The 27568-nt window shown below is 44.1% G+C and overlaps 1 protein-coding gene across 2 annotated transcripts; it reads right to left on the minus strand.

The window, feature by feature from the left end:
- On the minus strand, positions 1-27067 carry LOC125000776 (collagen alpha-1(XXVIII) chain-like). Of its 2 annotated transcripts, none has more exons than XM_047576447.1 (36): positions 26797-27067; positions 26533-26690; positions 24714-25288; positions 23554-23574; positions 23414-23476; positions 21077-21130; positions 20952-20996; positions 20802-20828; positions 20419-20463; positions 20262-20306; positions 20102-20155; positions 17229-17297; positions 17048-17116; positions 16783-16851; positions 12559-12627; positions 11880-11948; positions 10796-10864; positions 10494-10562; positions 10319-10390; positions 10157-10225; positions 9979-10050; positions 9825-9893; positions 9652-9720; positions 9313-9381; positions 9054-9122; positions 8843-8911; positions 6549-6617; positions 6395-6463; positions 6228-6308; positions 6115-6150; positions 5998-6034; positions 5271-5828; positions 3477-3724; positions 3144-3372; positions 992-1186; positions 1-906 (listed from the first exon to the last, which is right to left on the minus strand). In XM_047576447.1, exons 2-36 carry the CDS (start codon positions 26681-26683, stop codon positions 899-901), a joined length of 3651 nt encoding a protein of 1216 aa, XP_047432403.1. In that variant the 5' UTR covers positions 26684-26690; positions 26797-27067; the 3' UTR covers positions 1-898. The 2 variants fall into 2 exon arrangements, with proteins under 2 accessions (XP_047432403.1, XP_047432402.1); XM_047576446.1 differs by having other exon boundaries at positions 3144-3375; positions 26797-27066.
- Positions 27068-27568: the final 501 nt, after the last annotated feature.

A 27568-nucleotide genomic window follows, 5' to 3' on the forward strand; every position in this document is an offset into this window, starting at 1 on the left:
TTGTAGTTAAGATCCGATTTATTAATCACTTTTGACATCAAATGTCGATGATTCATTACACAGTAGAGGATGGATTTATGCAGTCAGTACAGCTGGGTAACACAGTTGTTCAACAAGCTCTTCTCACACAGCTTCCCACTCAACTCTGTGACGGTTTGTGATATGAACACGTTACCCAGTAGAGGGCAGTGTTTATGTGTGTGTGTGTTTATATGTGTGTGTGTGTGTTTGTGTTTGTGTGTGTGTGTGTCTGACAATCACTGTTTTATGATTAATGCTCATGAGGTGACACAATGTAAACACAAAACATCACAGTTTTCATTCAGGAAATCTAGGGAACACATTCAAACACATAAAATGACTCCGTGAAGTTACACAGCAACAGTGTGTGTGTATAAAACAAACGGATATAAGTGGGGATAGGCTTCGTCTGCACAATCCCAGACGGTCAGGGTAAGGAACAGCTGATTGTTATTAGCGATCACGTTGGGTAAATGGTCCGTCTTAGCTGCGTTCACTGACTGCGCGTGGAACAAGATGATCGTGATTTGGAGGCGTGCAAATATCCGGTGACCTGCTACCTGCAGCGGCATGCTGAGCGCTCATCTGTATTCCTGAGTAAAGTGATGGAGCATCTCCCGCTTTATTAGAAACAGTAATAGACGGTAGTGTCTGTCCGTAATGGACTGTTTTTCCACTGTAATAAGAGGATGATAAAGTGTGGCAGGGGGGCACAGAGGCGTGAACTGGAATGTAGTAGTGGTGGTATTTTGCGTCAGTATGTAGCTGAGAATTATGCAAAAACATTTTTTTTACATAAGTCTGTGAAAAATGGCCGGTTTTAGCTGCCCCTCTTTAGAAGTATATCTACAGCAGATGTGTGACAGCATCCCGTCTATCAGCCTCCTGCAAAAAGAAAACACACAAAGAAGTCAACACACATGTGAGCGTAGACCTTTATACGTGCAGGGTGAAATCGAGGGGGCCGTACCGGAGGATCGGGCCACCACGCACGTCCTCTTGCACTCCTCCTCCGTGTCGAAGCGGTTCCTGTTGCCGTCGCAGCCTCCGTACCAGAACTGGGCGCAGGCGTTGGCCTGGCCGTCGTAGTACCAGCGGATGTTGTAGTCCCGACACGTGCCCTGGTCCAGGAGTAAGCTGCAGCGCGGGTCCAAGGGTACGGTCTCTGCAGATAAAGGACAGACGTGAGTCCGACCTCGCAGCGGCTGTTTCTGCTCCGTTTTCTTGGTTTTGGCTCAGCTGCCTGAATCCAGCTCTTAGATTAGTCTCTGCTGCCCCTAGAGAGTCTGCAGAGGTACTGCACGGGAGGGGGGGGTTGCAAAATCTTTGGTTGATTAGACATTTTTTGTATATATTTGAATTACACAACAACATATTTCAGTAAAAGATTAGTCTAATGCAAGTTAAGGTGAGGATCTTTTAAATGTCCCTAACAACTTTACTTTGATTTATAGTTCCCAAAGCCTTTTATTGGTAGCAACAAACTACACTAATGACGGAGGCTCCATAAAACCTTCACGACCTGCTCCTCAAGCCTGGGTTCGCCCACATTGAATTTAACCCAGGTTCCTCCAGCAGAAACACACTTAGGAGCCGCTTTCACTGAGAAATATCTCCACGGTGGGAACATAATAGCCTAACCCTAAGCACGTTTCCATAGCAGCAGCTTGCCGAGGAGTCGCGGCATCGACAAAGAACGAGGACACAGACGCGCTAGTGCGCTAACCTGTCGGAGCAGGTTGTTTTCACTGAGCTGTGACACCGCGCTCTTTATTTCCTCGGCGAAATATCCGTCTAACGTGAGCTCTTCTTCAGACAGCCGGGGTTGCCAGATGGGGTTGTGTTTACAGTATTCACGAGTAAACTGCATGTGATCTTTTGTGGAATCAACTAACGGGAAGTTTCAGCGGACTACCTGTGGTTTCAGTTTAGCCGCACAGCATGTTCTCAGTCATTCGGGTCATGGTATATTAAATAGCATTCTCTGCATATATATATATAAACAAAATCTGAATAAAATGTCAAAATAAGAGCCTTATCCTTGAATTTGCATGCATGCATTTCGCACTTTAGCTAAACTGTTAGCCTTGGTGGGCCCTCTTGTGCTGCTCATTTCATCTTAACTGGAAATTTCCAACATGTTCTGAGGGAATATATTGTTATTTAGCTGTATATAGACTCTTATTTGACATCCCCAACTCTTCTGGTTATGCAGCTACATTTCTAACTTTAAGTTCATTAGCTTGCTAACTGCTAGCCTCTGTGGCTTCTGCATTTTGTGCACACGTCAGCCCACGTCTTAGCCACGACTTAGCGTCGTCGGTGGAGGACTTGAAGTCTGATTATTAGCGAGATCTAGGCCAAAGAGGCTGCGTTTGTGAAGGAGGATTCACGGCGGCTTAAGAACGAGTGAAAATTCGGGGAGTTTCGGACAAGTTTAGAGGAACATCACAGCCTGGCTGAGAGCGCTGGATCAGCGTTAATTAAGGCAACTGGTCTCAGCTGTCTGATTGTCCAGTTAAGCTGCCTTATCGCCACCAGCCAGAGACAGCGAGAGATTAAAAAACGCTGGAGCTGAAAACAATGTTGCGGTTTGGATTATCAGAACAACAAAAAAAAAAGTCATATTGCACATGTTTACGTTGCCTGCAAATGAAATGTGCGTCTTATTCTTACACGTGGCCTATAAATACCATCATTATGCATGATTACGCAAAGTCTGAGGTCGCTTTTTAATCTTTTCCTGGTGCGCGTCCTCCACCTGCAGCTTTCTTTCCTGCTCCAGCTCGCTCCCAGCCCATTATAGCATCTCTATTTATACATTCACATAAAATTTTGCGAGCTGCAGCTTTTTCGAGGTCAACGGGAAAGTCACATGTGACTATTTATAAGAATCGCAGTCATTTAAAAAGGGTCGCGGGAGTTCATTGTCGCCACTTTTAATACGAGATAATGCTGTTCTTATGCAAATGCTGTCTGGTTTGATTCACCGACGGTATCTGAAGGTTCATCCTTTATCTGCATCATTCGCAGGATTATTTTCTTTCTTTGACCACGGTTCCTATGCCGTTCCCTCTTTTTTTTTTGTGTCACATTTCATCAGAGCGGAGTGCCGGTCTCACCTTTGGGAAGAGCTGGCCTCGGCACGGGCACGTACTCCACAGATACACCTGTGGTGATATTCGTGGAGGACGAAGACGAGGAAGAGTCCCGGCCGCTTGAGGAGTCCCCCCTGGTCGGGGCGACGGGTCTCAAGTCCGTGTCTCGGTTAAACGTGTCCCCGCGCTCATTTCCGCGACTTGTTGTCTCCGTGACAACGCGCTGCCCTCCTCCTCCTCTTCCTCTTCCTCCCTGCTGAGGAACAAACAATCAGGTCACAGTGAGCGTTGCATAACACACACATATATATGCGTGTGAGCTTTTATGTTCATACAGTGATGTGGAGGACACTCTACCTGGTTTCCTTGGTTCTGGGAATTGGTGCCAGTGTTGGTGCCGATCTGTCTGCCGTTCGCCGTCCCCTGCTCGGTTACAGGCCTGTAGCCGACGCCGCCTGTGGCGTAGTTCCCGTTGCCATTCCTCCCGTTGTTGCCGTTGTAGCCGTTGTTGCCATTGTAGCCGTTGTAGCCGTTGGTTACTCTGTTGTAAATCAGGGCTCCGTTCTCGTCCTCACAGAACTGACTCACCAACTTGGATTCCAGAGCTGAGAAACACAAGACGAATCCAATTTAAGAGCAATCAAGTCAAATGTATATCTTGCAAATAAAGCAAAGCACTTGACTGTCATGCTAAAAAAAACAAAAAAACATCAGCATGTTAGCATTTATTTAAAAGTATGCATTTCGTTAGCCCTTTAAAACCTGAACATATCGCTGGTGATACGTTAAATGCTAGCGGTTTTTGAATTACCGTAACTCACAGTGGTTTGCTCTATTGAGAAAATTCAAAGTGTGGCTAAACACTGGGAAGTTGTGCTTTTGTCTGGAAGACCTTGTTACATCTCAAGGGTTTAACTGACTAACCAAACAACTCTCTCTCTTCCTGGGTCTCTCCCCAACCTGCAGCCGACAGCAGCAATGCATCATCATAATTACCGTAACAGCAGCTTTCTCCAGAAAGCGCAACTTCCCAGTGTTCAGCCACACTATGAATTTTCTCAATAGAGCAAACCACTGTGAGTTACGGTAATTCAAAGCTACTTTCAGCTAGCTGAACACTTTGTTATTAGTCGATATTAAAGGGCCATTGTTGTGGCCCTTTAATATCGCTAACCGTTTAAGCCAAAATCTCAAAGCTCGAATGTTGCAGTTTCACAGATATCATATGCTATAAGACTTTTCAAACTAGTTTCCTGCTGACGGCTAAATTAGAGCAAAACCAAACTTAAAATAAGATTTTGACATTTTATGGAGCTAAATATAAAGCGAGAGGTAGCAGCTGCTGCGGGGGGTCAGATCTAAGTCACGTCGCAGCAGCTTTAAAGCGCACTAATAACTATTTTATATCTGTTTGATGAACTTGGTTTGAGGGAATACACATATCACTTCACATGGTAAGTGTCTATTACATTAATTTGAATTTTGAGTCTATTTCAGCTTTAGAAAATGCAGTCACATCTTATCTCTGACTATTTGTTAAGCATGAACACATAAGATACGCTGAGAGGGATATTTTTCAGCTGGACAACTGATTGAACTATGAACCTGAACTATGCTAAAAATCTGTGTGAACGCATTAATAAAACAAGGACTGATAAACTGTGAATACATGTACATGCTAACCTCAGGAAATATTAAGGTGTCTAAGTCATGTCTATAAGGGAGGGAGCTTATTTTGAAAGAAATATGCAAATTAGTAAGTAGTGACCAGCAGAATATCTGCTCATGTGACGCTTTTGAACGAATCTCATTGTCAGAAGTCGACACCAATCAATTAGAGTGAGAGTTTAGCTTCGTATCAACCTTTCTACTTTAAAGATTGGTTGCCAGTAGAAAGGATATGACCATATTTGGACCCGACAGACTTCTGCGAGAGAAAAGGAGCTTCACAACAGTACCTCATATGCCGGACTTTTAGCAAATTAGAGGCGCAACACAAACAAAGTGTAGGGAAATGAACACCTAGATGTGCAGTTTGACCGCTTTTTTTAAACTAGTTTGAAAAAAGAAAAGAAAAAAGATATGTTCATGAAGCAAAATAGCAAAAAAAAACTCTTTTGCCTGCCTTAAATTACAAATTGTGTCCCCCACCTGGCAGAGTGTTGAAGTCGTCAATGAGGAACATGTGTTCCTCATCCGGGTCGGAGGCGATCAGATTCAGCTCCCTCAGGAACTCGGCCTGCGTCGGGTCCGACGTGTTCACGATCCCCAGGGCGAACATCTCGATGTTGGCGGCGTGCGCCTCCCGCACCGCTATGTCCAGCTTCACGGGCTCCCGCTTGTCCGTCTGCCCGTCGGTGATGACGATGGCCACTTTGCTGACCCCCACCCGCGAGCTGAAGAAGGCCTCCTGCGTGGCCTTGCGGATGGCCGTGCCCGTGTAGGTGCCCTCGCCCATGTAGGGGATGTTCCTGATGGCCTGCTTGATGTCCTGCTTGGTGACGTAGCGGGCCAGGTTGAACACCAGCCTCACCTCCAGGCTGTACAGGACCAGGCCGATCCGGGTGGCGTTGCGGCCCACCGTGACCCGGTCGACCAGCGCGTTCACGAAATCTTTGATGATCTCAAAGTTGTCCGGGCCCACGCTCTCCGAGCTGTCGATGACGAACACCAGCTCCATGGGCCTCTCCTTGCACTTGATCCCACATCCTGGAATTACATCACATCGGCATATGAGATCACGGCTGGAACGGGATCTAACGAGTCACAGATGAGGCCGGGGCAGCTTCTTAGATTGAGAAACTGCATGTTCTCCTCTAGCATTTGCGCTATTAGGTCAATACTTGGATGTGAGATGAATACTGCAAAGACACTTTACCGCAGATCTCCTTGATCATTCGAATGATGTCCTCCCTCTGAAATGAGCACAACATGAATAAATACATCACTGAATAACTGATAAAAAAAATAAATAAATAACACAAGTGAGACTCACAGTAAGACCCGCTTCTCCTTTAACACCAGGTCGGCCCTAAGATGAGAAATTAAAAATTTAACAGAGCGTCACCCTGTGACATGTGCACATGTAAAACCATTAGTGTCCCTCACAGGTAGTCCAGAAGATCCGGGGTCTCCCATGTCTCCTTTGATCCCCTTCAGGCCCCTCTCCCCCGACGAGCCTCGGTCGCCCTGTCGCACAACGCAACCACAAAACGTCAGCGATCGCAAAGTTATTTATGACTAAACAGTCGAACGCGGGTGACGTCGAGGCTCACTTTAACTCCGGGAAAGCCCTCTCCTGGCAGCCCCCTCGGCCCCGTCACGCCCTTTGATCCCTGCTCGCCCTGTATCAAAAACAGAAGAGTAACACGTGTTCATAAATAAAGATAAATAGAGGACGCAGGATGAGATCATGTCTAAACAGCCTACTTTTGGTCCTTGCACTCCTTGTCCTTGTGGTCCTGTTGGCCCTGCTGGTCCAGGTCGACCAGGGTTACCCTAGAGATAGGAAAAAACAACAAACTAAGCAACATAAAAAGAAAAAAAAATTAACGATAAAGAGATTGGTGTAGAGTTGGGGTTTAAATAGTGACATCTGTGGGTGCTGCCCACCGATGGGCCAGTCTGGGTCTGTTCACAATACTTACCTGGAGCTGGAGGAAACTGTTTGTTCCTTCCTCTATAAATGGTTCTCTAATAACCCCCTACCGGCCAGAGACTCCAGACACAAGGTGTGAAACCTCTTGTGTACCATTAATTGGGGAGGATTTAATGAATACGTGAATAAGGAGACAACTGTATAATAAATAAACGAGGTGTGTGTTTTTTTATGTTCTCCATGTGGCTGAGTGGGTTTCCTGCTTCCTCCCACAGTCCTAAGACGTGACTGTTAATAGGGATGCACCGATCTGCCTTTTTCACCACCGATGCCGATATCTGAGGTTTAGTATTGGCCGATACCGATCCGATACAGAAAAACAGCATGAAATTATGGTAACAAACAGCAAGTTTCATTGTGTGGAAAAGGCTGGGATCATTCTTTTGTTCAAGGCAACATCAGACTTGATTTAAACATTTCTTTCGATTCAAAATCCAATGTAAAACAAAATAAATATTAAATAATAAATAAAGGAGCTGAAATTGAGAAAGAAACAATAGCTTCACAAGCTTGGTTGTTAGACTTTCAAAATAAATAGCAATCAGCTCTTAATATAGTGTAGTTATATATAGTATAGTGCAAATGGGAATTCATCCATTACAGATATGGATCGGCTCATTGTCACCGATACCCGATCTAGAATTTTCTTCGATATCGGTACCGATACAGATACAAATATCTTATCGTGCGTCCCTAATTGTTACAGGTACACATGCAAATGTCGTGTCTGTGTTAGCCCTCTGGTAGATTGGTGACCTTCCCAGCTGTGATAACTGGAATATGCTCCCCAAGATCCCTATAGAGCACAGGTCTTCATCAGGGGGTCCACGATCCCTAGGGGTCCACAGAGGTACTGCAGCGGGGTCGCAAAATCTTTGGTTGATTAGATATTTTTTATATATATATATATATTTTTTTAAATACATGTTAACATGAATCCATATATAAGATATAACCAGGGTACCACGGGGTAATCTACACCCAAAACCCCCGAGAGCGACGGCATTTAGGCTGTGAGACCTGGAAAAACAAGCCATTACAATGAAATTTGACATCGTCCACTTTGGGACTCCATATATCTTCTTTTAATTTGAAATTCCGCCATGACGGGGAGCCATCTGGGCCTCCCCATCTGCAGCCACGGTCCAACTGTCTTTTGTCGTCGCTCTCACTTGTCGGCACCAAGCTGCCGCCGTGTCACGAAGCCAGCCAGATGTTGCACAAAACAAAAATGAATCTGGGTGCTCGTTTACATAATTAAATTTTTTTTTTCAAGCTACATAGTGACTGAAACGCTGACTAAACATCTAAATCCTGATACGGCTGTGCAGTGTCGCGAAATTAAACACGGAAAGATGGATTCAGGGGGCGACGTGGGACCTTTAAAAAGGAAACTACTACAGCGCCACTGAAATAACAATCGACCTGTTAAGGCTTTATAGTAAATAGCATCTCCCTCAGTGAAAGCTGAGAATAAGGTCATATTGTGCAAATGCAATCAAAGAGCATGTTGCATTTCCATCGGGACCAGAGCGGCCATACATGTCCTTCACATGCGATCGATAAATCAACCTAAACCCTCCGACCCCGGTCGGCTTCCTCCCTCCCCCTGCCTGACTCTGACCTGCAGAGACTCAGTCTGAAGGCCTGCGGGGGCTCTGGATGTGATCTGATGTGAGAACATATGGGCTGCTGGGTGTCGTTTCAGCCGGGGCCCGATAGGCCAAGTGTTTCTCATCAGACACATCAGCCTGTGGAGATTCACACTCCCGCACCCATGTGTCAGGGCGCTGTGGGGAAAATCATCATAAAATCATCCGCTTTTGACTATAAGAACCCTGCGGTGGGCATGTTTGCACAAAAAAAAAAATCCCCAAAAAAATGAAGCACTATTTTATTTTTAATGTGTAATTCTTCAGAGAGAGTCACACCGCCATCTGGTCGTGTGTCAGATAATATTAGATAAGTAAACACCTCAGAATATTGAGTGTGCAGAAGCTGACAAGAAACTTTTAGATCCATAAAATAAAACTAAAAAGAAAGAAAATTAGGGTTTTTAATTTACCGGAGGTCCTTGGATGCCTTCGCCTGGGGGTCCTGGTAAACCCGGTAACCCCCGGAAACCAACATCACCCTGCGCAGATCGAAACATGGCAAAGATATATGATGTACGAAGTGTAAAAAAAAATCTTGTTTCATTTAATCAATGACCTCAAACGAAAGTCTTTCACTTTCCACATATCATCTAAGAGACGTCATTTTCTTTTTGGTCTCACCTTTGGTCCAGGGAGGCCCACTCCTTCCGGTCCAGATTCTCCCGGAAGTCCGGGCAGACCGGGCGGGCCCTGAACAGCACAGGAGCGTAAAAGGAAAAGAAACAGTTTAGGTTTATCTGCATTTGTCGGTTTTGTCCCCAAAAATGTTGAGGTCTAAGTTACGATGGATGGATGGATGGATGGAACAAAAACACAGATGTATACAGCAGCTTTAAGATGGATGATATCACATTTATGAGTGGACAGATGGGCTCCTCACCATTGGGCCCGGGTAGCCGTCTCCTTTGGGACCGAATGGACCTGGAGAGCCCGGATCCCCTCGGTCACCCTACAGCAGAGAGGCGCACACAAATCTCAGATCCATTCGTGCAAAGGACACAAAGACAGAGTTTTCATAGCGAACTGGAAAGTGGATGTAAGTGGACAAATATGCTTCCTGCAATCAACCGAACGCCTCCTGGATACGGACAAAAGAACATGTTCTGCCAGATGTGCTCCTCAGACATGTGCACGCTTGACTATTAAAACAAATCCGACTCTGAATGTAACTATACAGGCAAGAGAAAACATTGCACACACACACTCTGATCAGTGTTACCTTTGGACCAGGAAGTCCGTAGCCAGTCTCTCCGATCGGACCAGGAGGACCGCTCGGCCCGACATCCCCCTGAAACACAAGTACTACCATATTAACCTTTGTGTTTACTTAATTAAACCAAGAAAACACTGTTTATTTCACAATGCTAATAGTGTTAAAGTGAGAGTCGTCACCTTGGGTCCACTGACGAAGCGTCCTGGCGGACCAGAAGAACCCATCCTTCCTTGCGCCCCTGGTTCTCCCTGATTAATGCAAATCAAATTGTTATAAATAATGAAGTCTTTTCTGCTCTTTATTCCACATTAAACAGCGATAACAGCTCCTCACCTTTGGTCCCGAGGGTCCGGCGATGCCCGGTGGACCATTCAAGCCTCTTATTCCTCTTTGGCCTTGATCACCCTTAAAGACAGCGTTGGTAATAACGTTACTACTGATTTAGGAGCCCCGCTACGAGCTAATGTTGTTAAAAAGATAAAATGTAAAAGTGTAAAACAAGAAAAATAACCTTTTCACCCTGGGTGCCAAATCCAGGAGCCCCCTCTGCTCCCCTTGGGCCGACAGCTCCTGGCTCTCCCTAAACACACAAACACATACAATAGGCATTTCTTAAAAAAAAAATGTATTACCTATGAAAGTTTGATATTAGAGCAAACAACATTCAAACCACCTTCTGTCCCGGGGCTCCGTCCTCCCCAGGCAGCCCTGGCAAACCCGACAATCCCGTGGATCCCGGTTCACCCTGAGGACAGATTCACGGACATGAGAGAGTTTATACAACTGACCGAACGTTAAATTTTGCTAATTTTTTTTTTTTTTTTTTACCACAGAACTTCGTGACCCACCTTAGCTCCAGGTTCTCCCTCCCCTCTTTCTCCCGGGGCACCGATCTCACCCGGCAAACCTTGGTCTCCCTGTTGGAGAATTTGGCTTTACTGTAGAAACTTATTCTTGGACTTAGCACACTTTTGCTAAATGGTCTACACATCTATAAATTGGTAAAATCAATCAGAAGCAAAATAACGTGGAAGCAGAAAGAAACAGTTTATATGTTTGCTGCATAATGTTGCACATACAGGGACAAGAAAGCACCAGGATCTACGGGAACTAGCCTTGTGTTTGACTTGCATGTGTAGTATGTGCAAACCTTAGATCCGGGCAGGCCTTCTCCTGGTGGGCCTCTGCTCCCTGGTGGCCCCCTTGGACCCTCCATGCCCTGTAAGGACAAATACATGCTATAATTAATGGTAAAAAAAAAGAAAAAAAAAAAGGAGAAGATGTCCTTAAAACGTTATTAATCAATAATTAATAATAATTAAAACTGTATGGACTCTTAAGAGGGAAAGGGTTTGCGTATATCTTCCTTTCCATGAAACTAATATGGTCTGACTTTTCTGGGGCTGTTGAAGTACTTTTTTTTTTTCCGAATTCAGTTCCACTTTCCTTCTTCTTCTTCTTCTTTAGCATAGTTCATGTAGCATCAGACGCCACCTTGTTCTGCAGCTATTTACGGTCCACGCTAGTGTTGAATTTTCCTGATCAACGCGTGCTTTTATCCAGTCACGTATTCAGGTCTTTTTATAAACTCTCTACCCTACTTTCCTCCACCCTTCGCTGACCTGTACCCAGGACGTTTACTTTGTTTTGCTGTTGATACAATGAGTGAGAGAGCGCTCTTCCACTAACTATAAACTAGCATCTGGCAGTAATTAAGTTATGTTTGATATCAGGGAGGCGATCTTTGGCTCAGCTGTCGGCAGGAAACGGCCTCCGCTGAGCCTCCAGCTGCCGTGATAAACGTGCGCGGTGATGCTGCTTGTGCATCACGCCGGTGAAATCATCTCATGGAATCTGACAAGATGCAGCAGCAGTCGGGAAATGCATACGCTTCGATAAAAAGAGGGGATTTAAGCTAGTGACATAGCTAGTTTAAAACACTCACAGTGTAAGTGTTAGCAGGAATACCGTCACTAACATTAGCTAGTTAGCATTAAACAAAATTTGGGTTGGCAGGTATCTTAGCATAATTCAAGTACTGGATACATTCAAGCTTTTGAAAGTATTAAATTAATGAAATTTAAATATTAATTTGACATGGTGGAGAGTTTTTTTTTTATTTTTTAAAACTTTTCCGCCTCCGCAAGCCAGACACTTTTTGTACAGTCCCTAAAAGGAAATAAGAGGCTGTTACTGCAGCATTAATAAAATTACGGGTTCTTAAAAACACTTGCCTTCTCGCCCTGTATGCCAGCTCCTGGGGGGCCGAGAGGCCCCGGCAGTCCTGGGGGGCCGAAATCCCCCTACATGTGCACATAAGAATGGAGATTAATGATAATAACAGCATATAAACATTGGCAGCATCATCCCACCCGAATGCCATCGAGGACAATTCATGATTTATTACACGTGGAAAGCACCCATCTGTAAATACCTGCGTATATACCATTCAGTGCATCTGTATTGTTTCATTCAGATATATTTGGTCCTGTACGCACTGGGTTGTCATTACACCTCGAAGACGTTGCAATTATCTGCGATGAGCTTCCCCCACGAGGGAAGCTGTAAACTTGTCAGTGGAGTGGAAGGCTCACGTAAACCCTCATGTTTTCTGCGGGGGAAAATTATCTCAACAAATTCCAGAGTCGTACACTTCTGACGTAAGGTGAATTATAAAACTTTAAAATGCCTTTCCAAACAGTCATCAGCCCAAACCACACTCCTCCTCCTCCTACTCCTTCCGAGCTGTAACCTTAACGTGTCACCTGTAGGCTGTGGACCTCCTATATAACGCCACGCTGAATGCATTCATCTGTGGCTCTTTCTCAACTTTTGGCCTCCTTCTCAGCAGGACGCCGTCTTTTTTTCTCCGTGCCCGTGTAAAGACTTATTTCCAGCCTCGCTGTACTCTACCTTGTCTCCTTTGACTCCGACGCCGAGCTGTCCTCTGGGCCCCCGCGGCCCATCCAAACCTCTCTCGCCCTGTGAAGACATCGAGAGATGTTGCATTTAGACTCTGCCACTGCCGTCATATATATTTAAATAATGCTGCAAAAGTCTGAGCAAAGCTGCAAAAGGGACGAGATACAAATCTCAGAAAGTATTTATGGTTGTAGTGAATTTAACCAGACTGATACAACTTTGAATGCAGAGCATCTAGTTGTTTTTTTTGTTACATGCCAGGCAGGATCAAAGTGCATGTGTGTTTCTTTTCTTTTGAGGTATTTTCATCTTAATTGGTGCATTTAAACACGTGTTTTATGAGAAGCAGTGGACTGGGAATTGCTTCAAAGTCTGCACACTTGGGTGGTACATATTGTGTATATACGTGGCGAAATAAACCCGTTCTGTTTGTTTGCGTGGACTTTGTAAGCACGGGAAAGGTATGCGGTGGGAAAGAGAGGACAATGGCTGAGTCACCTCTTTTGATTAAGTTCTATCCATCAGAGGAGATGGATAATAGCTAGGGCTAATTTCATTAAAGTTTTGAATGGTCTCATCAGGCCCCACATTTTTCTAAGAACACAAGGTTACAACTAAAATGAAAATGAGTCACTTCCCTTTCAGCTGGAGGACATAATAGCTTCCATGAAATTGGCATTTCCTAATTTCACAACATTATCACCGCGCTGAGTTAATTATCGATGGGCAGGTTGTACCAGTTTTACAAGAACTCAAAATCTGGATCTGATGATGCTATGAAAAGAAAAGTTAAGAGATTGACAAAGTGTTTGCTATTTATTCTGGAAAGGACTGTAAGGAAATATGAGCTTCAATGAGGCTAGAGGGAAAGTTAGGCAATCAGAAAAGTCAATAGGATTCTCTAAAATACAAACATCCGTTGAGATATTTCAGGCTGCCATTCAATAATAGTGCACTGATAAAAAAAATTCACTCTGAAAATATGTCATTTTAATTAAGCCAGTGATAAAAACAATAAAAAACAAAGTTTGTTTCTTGACATATTTATGTGAAGTTTTGAATTTGTTCAAAATTTTGATTTTTTCCATTAACAAGCCATATGTAAGTGGCTCAACGTGCCACAACACACAATGTGCTCTTTGTATAGACCCGTCCACAGTTTGTAAACAATGTGACATTTTTTGAGAGGCGGGGCTTAACTGGATGCAAAACATCTCAAACTATGTAGCTTGTAAACGCAGGTTAGCATATTTCAAGGGCCTGTTTTGGCAAGAATGGACGAGGAAAACACATATTTTAGAGAATATACTTATACACTGGTAGCACATGTTTACACGTGTCTATACAGATACTACACATGTCCCTGGTACAATCTAATATTTTAGATCCTGGCTGCCCAATTTCGAGCCCAAATTATGTTTGGCCCATGACTTGCCCTCTGTATAATTTATTTTTTCCACTGAAGAAGAGGGTAGCAAATTAGGCCACACCCCCATTTGGGTTAAAACCACTGGCGATAAATACAAATGATCAGTGTTTATTTTGTGTTGATAGCTTTTGTGGACTGGAGCGATGGAAGTAAGTGAAGTAGCTAACGTAAGTCGTAAAAGCTTAGCTTAACTTAATTTATATATATATATACATAAAAAAAATATATACATAAAAAAAATAAATAGGGGCCGTATGTCCATATAGCCTACCGACCAAGAAATGTTTGAAGGATCTCACTCAGAGGTTAGCCGTTAGCTAACACCGTTAGCAACGGGTTTTTCCTGTACACTGATAAAAATACGATGCTCCATTCACAGGGCTTTCAAGAGACACTGGCATTTCGACAAGTTCACACGCTCTCACGCGACACATGATATTTCTCACACCGAAAAATGATAAAAACTCGCCGAACACAGACTTTAAAAGAAATGAGTAATCTATGAGTAGGTGAAGCAAAGGCAGATGGCTCCACTTCAATCAGCGACCAATCAGAAAATATCCATGGCCAATTAACCAATCAGAAAATAGTATTTGTCGTTGCTAGGTGAAATAGGAGCGCCCAAACCACACTTTCCACAAATGTGTGAAAATCCGTGTTCTAGTAATGACTTCATCACTTCAATTCATTATTACTATTATTATTAATAATATTTATTATTTTTAGTAGTAGTATTATTAGTAGTTGCTTATTGCAGTTTAGGAACTATGCAGGATATTTGCTTCTGAATCATGGTAGGTTATCTTAAAACAGTAAGATGACATCATCTGCAAAAGTAAATCGACTTTACTTGCAGAATCAATGTTGTACCAACAAAGGCTTCTCTTGTTTGATCCGCGGGATAAAATGATGCAAAGCGCCTCGAGTGTCGAGTCAGACTCTAATCCAAAAGGCAATTGAAAATTGGCACCCGTTCCCCTCTGATGTCGCTCATATGCTCCGTAAATAAAAGAATCAGCTGCTCAATTCCCATCTACGACGTTTGTGTTCAAACTTGCCTCCCTGGCTGCCAGACTGCACAAATCCACATTGTTCGTCAGAGATCAGTTTACTCTTCCAGATTCCATTGTAATAATGACTAATGAGGCGAAAACAAAAGGCCAAGGGGTTTCCCCTGCAAACTCAGTCTACTGCCAGGGGGTATATATGTGGTCACATGCAAACAAAGGATTATAGATTAAATATTTCAGTTGGCTGTGTCATGTAGCTGCATCTGTCTATAGGTTGCAAAAAGGGAAAAAAATGTAATGCAAATACAAGGCGGAGTAATACAATGAAAAGAGGGCTATAAAGACTGCAGATTTTGCCCTTGAGGAAGTTTCCTATCTTGTGAGGTCATCCAAGGACAACAAAAACACACAGCGTTGCGCACATAGGTGTTATCGATTTGCATTGCAATGTCGTATTTGCATGTTGGCTTCGAGAGCCGCGGATTTATTTGTCCTGACTCGGTGATCCCTCAGTTTGGCACACAAGCGGAGGTGCTAATGATGTGGAAAAAAAGGGGTAATAATCCTGCCGAGCTCCTGTGAATCCGCAGCCTGTCGAGGCACGTCATGTAAAGAAACAAGAACGCCATCTGCGAGTCCGCAGTCAAATCCGTTGAGGGGAGGGGAGGGGAGGGAGGGGGAGGAAGAGCACCCCCGAGGCCAATTTCTAGCACCGGGAGGGGGATACATCTCCTCCTGTTCGGGGCTGGAAAGTAGCTGTTAGCTCGCCGAGGAAAAGTCTGCAAGTGATAAATTACGCGGAGGTCCGGAGCAAGCGGGAAAAAAAGAGAATTTTGCCAGAATTGCAGCTTCCCAACAAAGCCTCAACGTGATGTGCCGTGACTTAAAGTAATCCCACAAGCTTAATCACCCTTTATAAATGTCTGCACTCATCAAACCGCCAAAAAAAATAAAATAAAAAAAGGATTTGGTCTGTTTTCATGCCTGCGACTTGAAAGGAACGCCTTCCACAAAACAGCGCTTCCAGCATTAATAATAACTGACTACGTCAGTTCATAAGTGTGTTTGGTTTGCTCACTTGAGGAGGTAGCTTTAGGCCAGCTGTTTTAAAAATATCTGCCGAGTGATTGGAAAGCATTTATCTTTGACGGATGAATTATGTCTGAGGTGGTGCTCATTTTGACCTGCTTGACGGATAAGCTAACACAGATAAGCTGGAAGTATGCAAAAACAAACACTGGGTTTATGAGAATTTTTTTTTTTTTCTTCACGCCATTGGTCTGTGTGTTGTTTGTCGTCCTCTGCTACAGGAAGAGACTAGCAGCGATGTGCCACAACAAGAGACCACGGAACTTTAATTGAAATCAGCAATCTTGGTAATTCGGAAAAATGCAATCACGGGAGGATGTGTGCCGTGGTTCACATGTGGCACAGATCGGCATGCGTCTATTTGTGCGTGTTTGCGCCATGAGACAACACAGGTGCTCTTTCCTTCCCTCTCTTTGACGGCTTTACCGCTCGGCTTCCCTGCGAATTTATGTAACTCCTCCGTTGCGCCGTCCTCCTTTTGCAACCTCGCGCATTTCGCTCAATTTCCTGCCGTGACGCCCGTGCTGTCTGGAGCCCAGACGGGGCCTTTGTGCGCAGACAGACGTTCAGACAACTGCACGGAGCGGGGTCAAAAGGGCCCCCGAAGCTTTTTAAGTGTCTTGCGTGAACGAGCCTCTGAGGAAAATGTGTCAGTCTGAGCTCGGGATGTAAAAGACGTGAACTCACCTTTGGTCCAGGGAGACCTTCTCCCGTTGGCCCTCTTTCTCCTTGGACTCCCTGCGGCCCTTGAGGTCCCTGTGGGAAACAAAGGTTGGAAACATTTGGTCTTCAAATCCACCATTTAACACCCTAAACCTTAACCAGATAGTTAATAAAAGCAAATGTTCCTTTGCTTAATTCTGTGAGAAACCAAAGAGCTGTCTTGTTAAAGGTGGCAGCTGTAGGTTGCTCTGACGGCAGCTGTGTCGATGTTTGACTTTCATTAACTCACCGGTGGTCCAGGCTCGCCGATTCCCAAAGGGCCGGGAAGCCCTGGTTGCCCCTGGAAACCCACATCGCCCTGCGCATCGCCGGGGAAACGAGGGAGGTGTTTAAAGCATGGCGAGACACAGGTGAGTTATTGCGCTCTCGTGGCCGAGCTCCAAAGCATTCGAGTGTCGGACTTTATTTACCTTGGGCCCTGGAAGGCCTATCCCTGTTTCCCCTTGGACGCCAGGCGGCCCAGAAAGTCCCCTCTCGCCCTGTGAAAAAAATTAATGCGTTAATCCACTTCCTCAGTTTCACTTGGACGTGATCAGGCACCACGTAAATGTACCACTTTCACTCCCTTTAATCCTCAGCTGTTCTTTAAGGGGTCCAGGCAGGTGTTATAGGGTTCCTCCTTCAGTCAAGACTTTATTGGTAAAGAATGCGATCATTCACTCCGAAGCCGTAAATCACGGCGGTTCGGTGCAGCAGGAGGCCACACGAAATGTTAGTAGCTGCATACCGACACTATTTTTTTTTTTCCCCTTGCCCTTTCGAGCAAGTTGGGACAATGCTTAAAGCCAGGCATTAGTCTGACATTCAGGTGATATAGGATGACAGCCAGACTGTCAACATGAGCATTCTTCCAAAATAATTAAGGAGGGAACTGTTTAGTGGGAGTGCGGGCTCATGGCAGAATTGGCAGCCATAACGCAGAGCGGAGGGGTTAAAAAGAGCGAACGAGACAAATACGCTGACAGGGTAATAACAGATGAGCCCCCCCTTTCACGCTCTGCTTTCAAAGGTTCGAGTGGCGGCGGATCGTAACTCACGAAATACGGCTCCTAATGTACAGTCGCACCAATCGGCGTTCGCACTCCGCAGCGGCTACTTGACATTTGTGATGTTATTTACGCCGGAGTTGGGTGAATCTGATGAAAACGCGTTTTAAATGTCAACTCCGTGAGCCCGATGTTGTTCCGAGAAAACGCTCTCGGGATCGGACCCGGCGCTTTGACTGTGTCACATCTTTCCACTTCACGTTTCACCTGCGCCACGGGGTCACTCGCCGCCGCCATGTAAAGGGACCTAATTTATACCAGACTGAAAAAGCGTTTTTAACATCCAAGAAAGAACCCAGTGTTCCTACAGGTTATATCTGGTTTTGGGACCCTGGGTCACGCCCAATGTCTTGGCCTTACATAAAAAAAAAATAAAGAAAATGTTTGATTTATGCTGCTTCAGTTTCCCTTTATTGGGGTTGTAGTCTGGCATCAGGTGCAGCCATATAAACACAGATGCAACTCGTTTTCGTTAGGTGCAGAAGAGTGCAACGCAATCATTTCTGAACAAAAAGCCCAGTGAAATGATAAACGCCAAAGGAAATAAATGTGATGAACTAGCGCTGGCCGCTGTGCGTCGCCTCGTCGCCGAGACTCGATAGTTTCGTGTGTAATCAGATGATGTGTGCGCGCTTCTGACTTCGCCCTCCCCTGCTGCCATCCCCTGTCCGATCGCAACGAAGACGAGCGAGCCTGCTCTAAAAGAAGCCGTACATCCCCAGGCCCCCGACATGACATCCTTCACATTTAACTGACAAGGTGTCATCTTTCTCCACACGTTTGCCCCTCCATCACTTTGCTCCGTCTCAGTGTTTTAGTAAATTCCAATCTCTTGATTCCTGCCGCCGATAAGGCGTTTGCGTGTCTCGCCGCGCCGCCTCTGTAATTCTCCTGTCTTAGACTTTTCTGAAGTGTCGGACTCTAACACCTGCGCTGTCTGGGGCTGGCGGTCGTGTCCTGACTCTCTTGCTTTGGTGGCATTTTCTATCAACAGCTGCGGGTGTTTTCCACTGGAGACTTGTCCCGCGTTTCACCACGGGCTCCACTTTTCTTTCCACACTGATGTACTTCTATTTCCTGTGCTATGTTTCTTGTTTTGTTTTCTCTTCTTACAGTTGGGCTGGGTTTTTTTTGTTTTTTTATTTTCTGGCCTTCTTGTTGACGTTTGCCTTCGGGCAAGGCCTGTCACTCGGTGATTAACGCACCTTTGGACCTAAAAGGGGGAACGGTCAAAACAACACAGCCATTTCTGTGAAACACAACACAAACTTGATAACCTTACATCTCACGCTGCCCTTTGGATTTCAAGCGCAAACACCTTAAATATTCATGCTAATTATTCAATCTATTGTTAACCGAACCAGGCTGTTTTTTTTTTGTGCCTCTTGTGAACTTGTTGACCTTAAAGATGGATGGACAACCTAATTAGTCTGCTGATACCAGACATATTGATACAAGAGATACTTGGTCTCTTAGTAGATATCTACTGTCAGAAACTGTGTAGAAAGATGGACTACTCTACACACTTTCCTCAAACTGGAATGAGACAGGAATGGCGGAAGACACCACTGTGTAGGATCTGGGCTTCATGAGATGGTACAGTGCTAATGGTTACAGTAGTAACCATTAGCACTCCAGCTAATTCCTTATGGATCTACTTTGGTGGTCATTTCCAAGCAATTTCTCTCTCAAAGGTGTATATTGACTGACCAACCTGGCCTTTGCCCAAGGCCAAGACCTTTGTTTTCAGCTGCGCCATATCATATGATTTAAAAAGAAGAAGTCTACCCAAGGACATTGATATAGACTGTGTAGAAAGATGGACTACTCAAACTGGAATGAGACAGGAATGGTCGAAAGACACCACTGCGTAGAATCTGGGCGTCATGAGACGGCACTGTATGGTAGTAACCATTAGCACTCCAGCTAAGGCGACGCCTTTTGGTACAGAACCATTCACCATTTAGTAGTGGTAAACACTAACTCCTTATGGATCTTCTTTGGTGGTCATTTCCAAGCAATCTCTCTCTCAAAGGTCTATCTTGACTGACCAACCTGGCCTTTGACTTGGCATCTTAGCAAACGTGGAGCCCAAGACGAGAAGAAGAGTGGTCAGTTCCAAAATCTACCCAAGGACATTGATACCGGTACTTTCTGACCAACATTGGAAGCACAGCTCAGACGAACCAGAACGCTTAACCCTGGTTTCAGAAGCATCAAAATCAAGGTGCTCTTACCTTCGGACCCATCACACCTTCGTGTCCAATATCACCAGGCGGACCAGGCAAACCCTGAATTGTGAAGATGTTATACATCAGGTATATTACGCTGGAGCAGCTAGAACATCAATAAAGTAGGAATAACACCAAAGAGATACTATAAAGTTAGGTGTTCAACCTGAAGTCCACGAATTCCCCTCTGGCCAATGGTGCCTTCAGGACCCTGTGAATAAAGAAAGCATGGTGATTTTAGTAAATTTTACCACAAGGAATTTAATTTGTGAAAATTATACATATTATATATAAGTTATTACAACATAACTCAGGCTACGTACTCGCTCTCCCTTAATTCCAGGTGTGCCGCACTCTCCTCTCTCCCCCTGTAAAAGAATAAAACACAGTTTTGCGACTCTTAGTATGGCACCATTTAGCAAAAAATAAATAAATCCATCTTGAAAAGATAATATGCCAATATCCCAGATAGGAGCTGGTATGCAACAAATACCGCCATGGGATTTACGTAATTAAGCGGATCCACGATCCATAAAAACACGTTTTAACATCAAACATGGCCCGAACTGAGTCGGAGCACTTCATGACGTCTGGAACACATAATTCTCCAGATTGTCTCTGATTTTCCACCAGCGTGGGAACCCGACACCCGAAGCCGCAGGGGTGCAGTGAAGGACTGTACAGTACAGCAGAATCCGTACAATACCTTCTCTCCTTTGTATCCAGGTTTCCCCTGTGTGTACAAAACAGCGTGGTTAAGTCTCGGCATGGAGATAGGCAAAGATTTAAAACACAGGAATTATAGGAGTAATTCATGCGCATAAGACATGATGTTAATTTTAGCATCTTGATTTACCTCGGATCCTTCACGACCTGGAAGTCCGCTGAGCCCACTCTCACCCTAAACGAGAGAGGATCTGGATTAAACAAGGAGCTTGTTTGCACATGAATCAAAAGCGATGTTTAATCATGAGGCATCACCTTCTGTCCTTTAGTGCCGGGGGTTCCATCGTCTCCGGGTCGCCCTTTCTTGCCCTGTCGAGAAAGTTACAGCAGCAGCATTAGTCGACTTGCAAAGACAAAGAAATTACAAATCAATGTTTGATTTAACAAACAGGACATCGCATGTTAACTAGTGAACTTTTCCTCTCACAGGTGAAAGTGAATAAGACCCCACAACTTTACATGCCTCTATCATTTGAGTTTTAAGAGCATTCTTTGGACGTGTTTGCGTGCCTGTTTGCGGCAGCAGATTGCAAGGTTGAGGTAAAAAAAAAAAAAAAAAAAAAAAGTAAAAGCAACACGCCTCCTTTTAAACTTTTTCCAGAAGGTCGCAGAAGGAAGGATTCACTCAGGCGAGCAAATCAGATGGGGAGATGGAAGGCACAGCTGCATGTACGGGAATATTCATTATGAGGCTTGTTCCAGCTGAAGAAAAAATTAATCTGCACGCATTTGAATAGTCCTATTTAGCAATAAATAAAAAATCCAAAGTCCATCTGAACAGTTTCAACAGTAGAACAGTGGACGTCGGATAAACTGTGATAGTATACCAATCTACTTTTTTTGTAATTACAGCCTATAAACAGTCGCTCCTACTTCCTAGTGGCTAATTATTGTCCTGCGCTACACAACACAAGAGCTCTTGGTGGAAACAACAAGTGCATCATGGATAAAGGCCAGTGAGTCCCGTAGCAGATGAGTCAGATGGGGTTTGAAGTAGTCTGCATGTGAATACCGAACAGCTGTCTGGTTTCTCTCTCTGGTTTAATGCATGTCTGTGGTGGACAGTATTTTCTTTCTTTTCTTTTTCTTCTTATCTTTTAAGTATCTTCCGTTCTGTACGTCTCCGTCTGCACACACTGCTTCTGTCAGTGTGCTTGCGACCGCTGGCCCCGATGTGAGGCGGCTTTTGTTCACAGACTTCAGTTTAAAGGGGTAATTACTCTGTTCCCATCCTGTGAAAGTACATCAAAGAGGAACCGCTACGTCTAATTGTGGTTGACCTTCATGTAATAAAAAGTCGAGCTCTCTGCCGAGCATGTGTCCTCAAACAATCCCGAGTGGTTGGATTGTTTTTTTACAGGTGTGATTCTGCTGTTTCTCATGTAAATATAAGTTTAGGCCTGTTCTCACTTAACTGTAAAGAGGAATGTAAGTCATGCTTTACTCTCACTGCTGCAGGGAAGTAAGAGGCTCTCAAAGACATTCACTATTTGCTAAACTGCCCCCAGACCCTGCAATTTTGTCGCCCGTTTCAGGAGCCAGTTTGAAAGTAACAGTGCAGTAACAGAAGGCCATCGTTGTCAAAACAGATTATTATGTGGAGATTTTTACAACACTGCATGTAACAGGGTACGGCTGAAAGTGCTAAACTATGAAATATATGCCATTTTGAACAAATGAACTGTATAAAATAGATAAATTCACTTACACATTTAAAATACATGTTATGAACTGTAATGTCATGAATATTAATTTCATAACTTAGCTAAATAGGTATGTTTTACTACAGAGTACACATTTTTATTGCTTTGGTTTCTTTGTTTGACAAACATCTTTAGAGTTAAAACTCTTTTCTCTTCACTTTTGTCATAAACTTCTTTCTATCAAAGCACTTCTTTGATAGTTTGCGAGTTAGCTAAAGCTAAATAAATAGAAAGGAATCAATGAGTTGCTACTTAGCAAGCTAGCTAAAGCTAAATAAAAACTAAAGCTAAGTAAATAGAAAGGAATTAGTGAGTTTAGTGTGAACTGTGTTTATTTAGAAAAAAAAATTACAACCTAATACTAAGCTCATGGTATGAATGACCAAACTGAGAGCAGACATTTTTATTGTCTACCAAAACATACCAAAAAACATGACGTTATGGTTATTTTGCGCTTCAGAGTTTTGTATCTTTGTCTGAGAAACATCTTTAGCGTCAAAACTCTGTTGTTATCTGCATTTGTAAACCTTTTCGCTTCACTTTTGATCATAAAAACAGCACTACATTGCTAGCTAAAGCTAAAATAAGAGCTAAAGCTGAATAAACAGAAAGGAATCAGTGAGTTTAGTGTGAGCTGAGTTCATTTAGAAAAATTAGCTCCTTTGCTAATGCTAGGTTCATGCTACAAATGACTCCATAGACCAATCTGAAAGCTACTTGTTCTCCTCGGACTCATTATGAAAAGACAGAGATGCACCGCTAATTATGAAAATAACAGTAGTAAAAGTTGTATTGGCTTACACCTTTTTATTCAATTATCTTTAATCGTGCATTTAATTCTGGACACTTTTAGCCTCCATAGGCTGAGCTAAGTAAAATGAATACTTACAGCAGGGCCCCCGGGTCCCCTCTCGCCCTTCTCGCATGCACACTTGCTCTGGGCCAGGGGACACTTCAAACACAGGAAAAGAGGAAGGGTGAGACGGGCCACATGGAGACACAAATGAAAATATGTCTGGAGAGACTTACCCCCTCATCTGCCAGTGCTGTCTGTGGAGAAAGAAACATAGAAAAACAAGATATTAGGTTTAATCTGCGTGGGTTATTTAGACTGAGTTCACGTTCTGGTATCCCTGTCACAGTTTTTCCCTACAGTTGACCACATTCAAGACCAAACAAAAACCACATTCATTGTTCATACAGTCTCTTCTCACACAGATATGCATGCTGATAACATACAGATGCCGGCTACATAGCACAGTGAGATGAAAACGGAGCTAGGCTCTTGCATGCCAACGGAGAACAGTTCATCTGGTTCAATTCTCTGGAAGCAAAGTTCTCTATAAAGTTTCCCCTTCATCGTATTTGGATGCATACCATCTGTGTAAACAAGAAAACTTGAGTTTCAAGCAGCGTTTGATTAGTTTGGTGAATGATGTAGCGTGCATGCATGTTCTTGACTGCTTCACCCAATTTTCCCACAAAACAGTTTTAATTCGGAGCACATGTCGCGGCTGATGTTTGCAAGACGATGCTGCGCAGCACATGTTTCACTTGTCTTGGGGGAAATTTATTCAGCGGGTTCACAAAAAACGTATCCCTCAACACAAACAACTGTAAGCGAAGACAAACCTCTTCCTCTCCGGGAGAATATTTTATAGCTTTGGGTGTTGGGTGTTTTAGGCCAGTTGTTGATTTCAGAGTGGACGCCAGGATGCATTTCACTTTAGCAGAGATGTTACTATAGCAGCAGGAAGCAGGTGTACATCAGAGATGCAATAAGCCGAGGAATCATATCAGTGAATGGTTGCAGGGGAAGTGCTTATGGCTGCACGGAAGAGGCAGAAGACGCAGGCGTTTTGATTCATCTGGAGAACGTCTGTTTGCATAATGGGATTCCATCTGTCATAGATTTCTGCCTTCTGAGGACAAGCAATTATCAAACATACATGCAGTTTCACAAGCAAGTGGTAGGTGCCAAAGAAATAGCTCCTAAGCAGGAACATGCAAGTCAGAGCATGCACACCAAAAACTCATTAATTGCTGGCAAGTATTAATGAGAACATATAGAGAGAGTTACATTTGAGAGATTTATTACCTAATCTTGGAAGTATTTTTGTTTTGTAAATGATAAAGATCTCTTATATATCCACTGGAGCTAATAAATAATGTATCTCCCTTTTACTTACAATCTCTTTAATGACTTTATCCACAATGCCTATGTCCTGCAGGTTGTGAAGGTAGCGGGAAGCCGGGGAGCTAGCAATTAGCCGCAGCTGAGCTATATTGGCGAGCTCGTTGGCTTCAGGTGTGATTCCTATGGTGAAGAAACGGACGCCCTGGTTCTTGGCATCGGCCACAGCCGAAAATATGTCTGGGTTCCTCGGGTGCGAGATGCCATCAAAGAGCAGGATGGCCACCTTGATGCTCCTGGTGTCCGACTCCTCCAAATAGATGCGGGTCAGGTTGGTTATGGCGTAGGTGGTGTAGGTGCCGTGGCCGATGTACACGATGGGAGCGATCCGGGCCTTGAAGTCGTCGATGCCCCGCCACTGTTTGAAGGTCTGCTCTATGATGACGTGGCTGCTGTACTGAAGGAGGGCGGCGCGGGAGCTCAGCCCCCGGCCGGTCTGCAGCCGAAGGCCCTGCAGCCGGTCCATCACGTCCGAGGCGAACCGCTTCTCCTGGGCGTGGTTGTCCTTGGCGCTCTCTGAGCTGTCGATCAGAAACGCTAACTCCAAACTGCAGTCCTCGTCTATGAGAGCTGGCACGAACAAGGAGTTAGCATTAATCAAACACGCAGTAGTTAGCTAGAGTTTTCCAGTCTATGCTAGGATAACATTCTTATCTGTATGTAAGCAAAGCTTTGGAAGCCAGTCGCCTTAGCATAACAATGTTAACATAACGTCACTGTTGTGTATTTGCCACAAATATGATGGTATTGCTAACACTGGCATATCTTACTTGGATTAAACCAGGGGTGCCCAATTTGATCTCAAGGGGTAACACAACAGTAACGCAACAGCTTATTAACTTGTAAATAACGACAACTCCAAGTGTTTCCCCTTAGTTTTAGTGCAAAAAAAGTACAGCTACATGTAATGAGCAACTGTAATTCCTTTTTATTTCATCAAGAAATTTTCAGCTAATATTTACAGTGTAATTTTTGCAAATTGATCCAATGGGCCAGATTGTACCCTCTGGCGGGCCGGTTTTGGCCCCCGGGCCTTATGTTTGATACCCCTGGATTAAACTAACAAGGTAAGATCTAGCTACCTTTGCAAAAACGCTAGGCGGGTTGTTTCCTTCCGTTTCTTTGTGTGATGCTAAGCTAAGCTAATAAGATGCTAGCATCAGCAAACATTTAGCAAGAGAGGGAATGTAGCATATAGCATAGCATGTGATATAGAACAGAGACATTTTCAAAAAGATATATGTCATTGTGCCACTAATGGATTTCACGAGGGGTGAAATTCGTTCCTGTGGGGCCTTAAAAAGTGGTTAAAAGTGATTTATTGACCATTTAGACTCTACAGGCTGATGGCTTTTCCGGAAAAGTGTGATTAAGTTCATGAATGTGACATATCACTTTAAGGAGGAAATAAAAGTAAACCGGGCTTGCTGCTGCAACCTTCAGCAGTGGAGGGAGGTCACAGATCTAATATACTTTGAGGATAAATCACATTAATCTTCGCAGACGTATGTCACCGGGAGAATGTGCCCGGGGAAACAGGACTCTGAGCGAATAAAACATATTTGGGTAACAGAGCACTGAACGAGCACATGGGAGATGGATGGTTCTGAGAAGCCTGGGAGATATGATGAATCCAAATGGATTGCATCCTCCAGCGATGTCCTCGTTGAGCATCATGTTCTTGTTAAAAAAAAAATAATAATTCTTGCACCTGGGGCAGCACCTTTTTTCTCACCTGCACAAGCTCTACACCACTTTTTCCAAGTAAGAAAAAAAACTGCCTCTCAGGTTCCCAAAGAAAAGATTAAACTTACATTTGCCATTCTGAGGTATGGAGTTTGGTAACAATAGTTTGTTCTTCTTCCTGGTGGGCACGACCTCTTCTTCATAGTCTTCTTCATAGTTCTGTGCACACAGACCCTGAAATCCCCACAGCAGCAAGAGCCAATGGACGGAGGGGATCATGACTGCCCTGAGAGGGACAAAGAGAAGAGAAGACAGAGATGTTTTAACACCTTTCAAAAAAACCTGCTCAGAGAACAAGCTTTAACAAGCAAGCGTGCATTAAGCGTGCATACCTCACAATGTTCCTGACTTAGATCCTCTCTGTATAGTGCAGTTCTCCTTATGGTTTAGGGGGGCAAAGAAAAAAATCAGAAGGATGGTGCAAACGAGAGCTTCTTCATTCAGATTTAGTTTGGGTCCATGTTCCTGGCGTGGAGCAGAGTGGAGTGGAGTGGAGTGGAGTGTCCCCTTTCAGTTCTTGGCTGGGAGTCTGCAGGTCAATGTGGCAGCAGCAGCAGCAGCAGCAGCAGCAGTACCGGGGAGTTCCTCAAAGTTTAGGCTTTATCCCGGCTCTCGTGGGACTCCCTCAAGTCAGAGGCTCAGAGCTCAGAACGAAAAGTCCAGCCCTTTCCTTTTTGGGGAGAGGGTGGGTGGGGTCCAGAGTGTACAATCGGTGCCCTTTCTCTTTTTCTTCTGTCATGAGGGATTATTGTACAGAACATGCTGTATTTGTAGACAGTGCTCTGAGAATGCTTTATTGTAAGGTTTAATAAAAACCATATGGATTGTGTATGTAAGAAAAAAACAATGCAGCTTTTCTTTTGTTCAAAAACAAATAAATTAAGTTGAATTAATTAATTCACAAATAATAAATTATTTTCCCTTTTTGGTGACTTTATTTGCCAGTGGAGGATGGACAATTAGGGAAATAGTGGACAGTAGGTTCACCATAAACTATTTTAGCATTTACAGGCTCTTAGCTCTTAGCTTTCTTGAGTTCATTATTTCTGTCCACTAGGGGGCAGTGCCAAGCAGCTGTCCCCGCTCTACTTATGGACACCCCTC

The sequence above is a fragment of the Mugil cephalus genome, chromosome 23 (assembly GCF_022458985.1).
Source record: "Mugil cephalus isolate CIBA_MC_2020 chromosome 23, CIBA_Mcephalus_1.1, whole genome shotgun sequence".
Taxonomy (NCBI): Eukaryota; Metazoa; Chordata; class Actinopteri; order Mugiliformes; family Mugilidae; genus Mugil; species Mugil cephalus.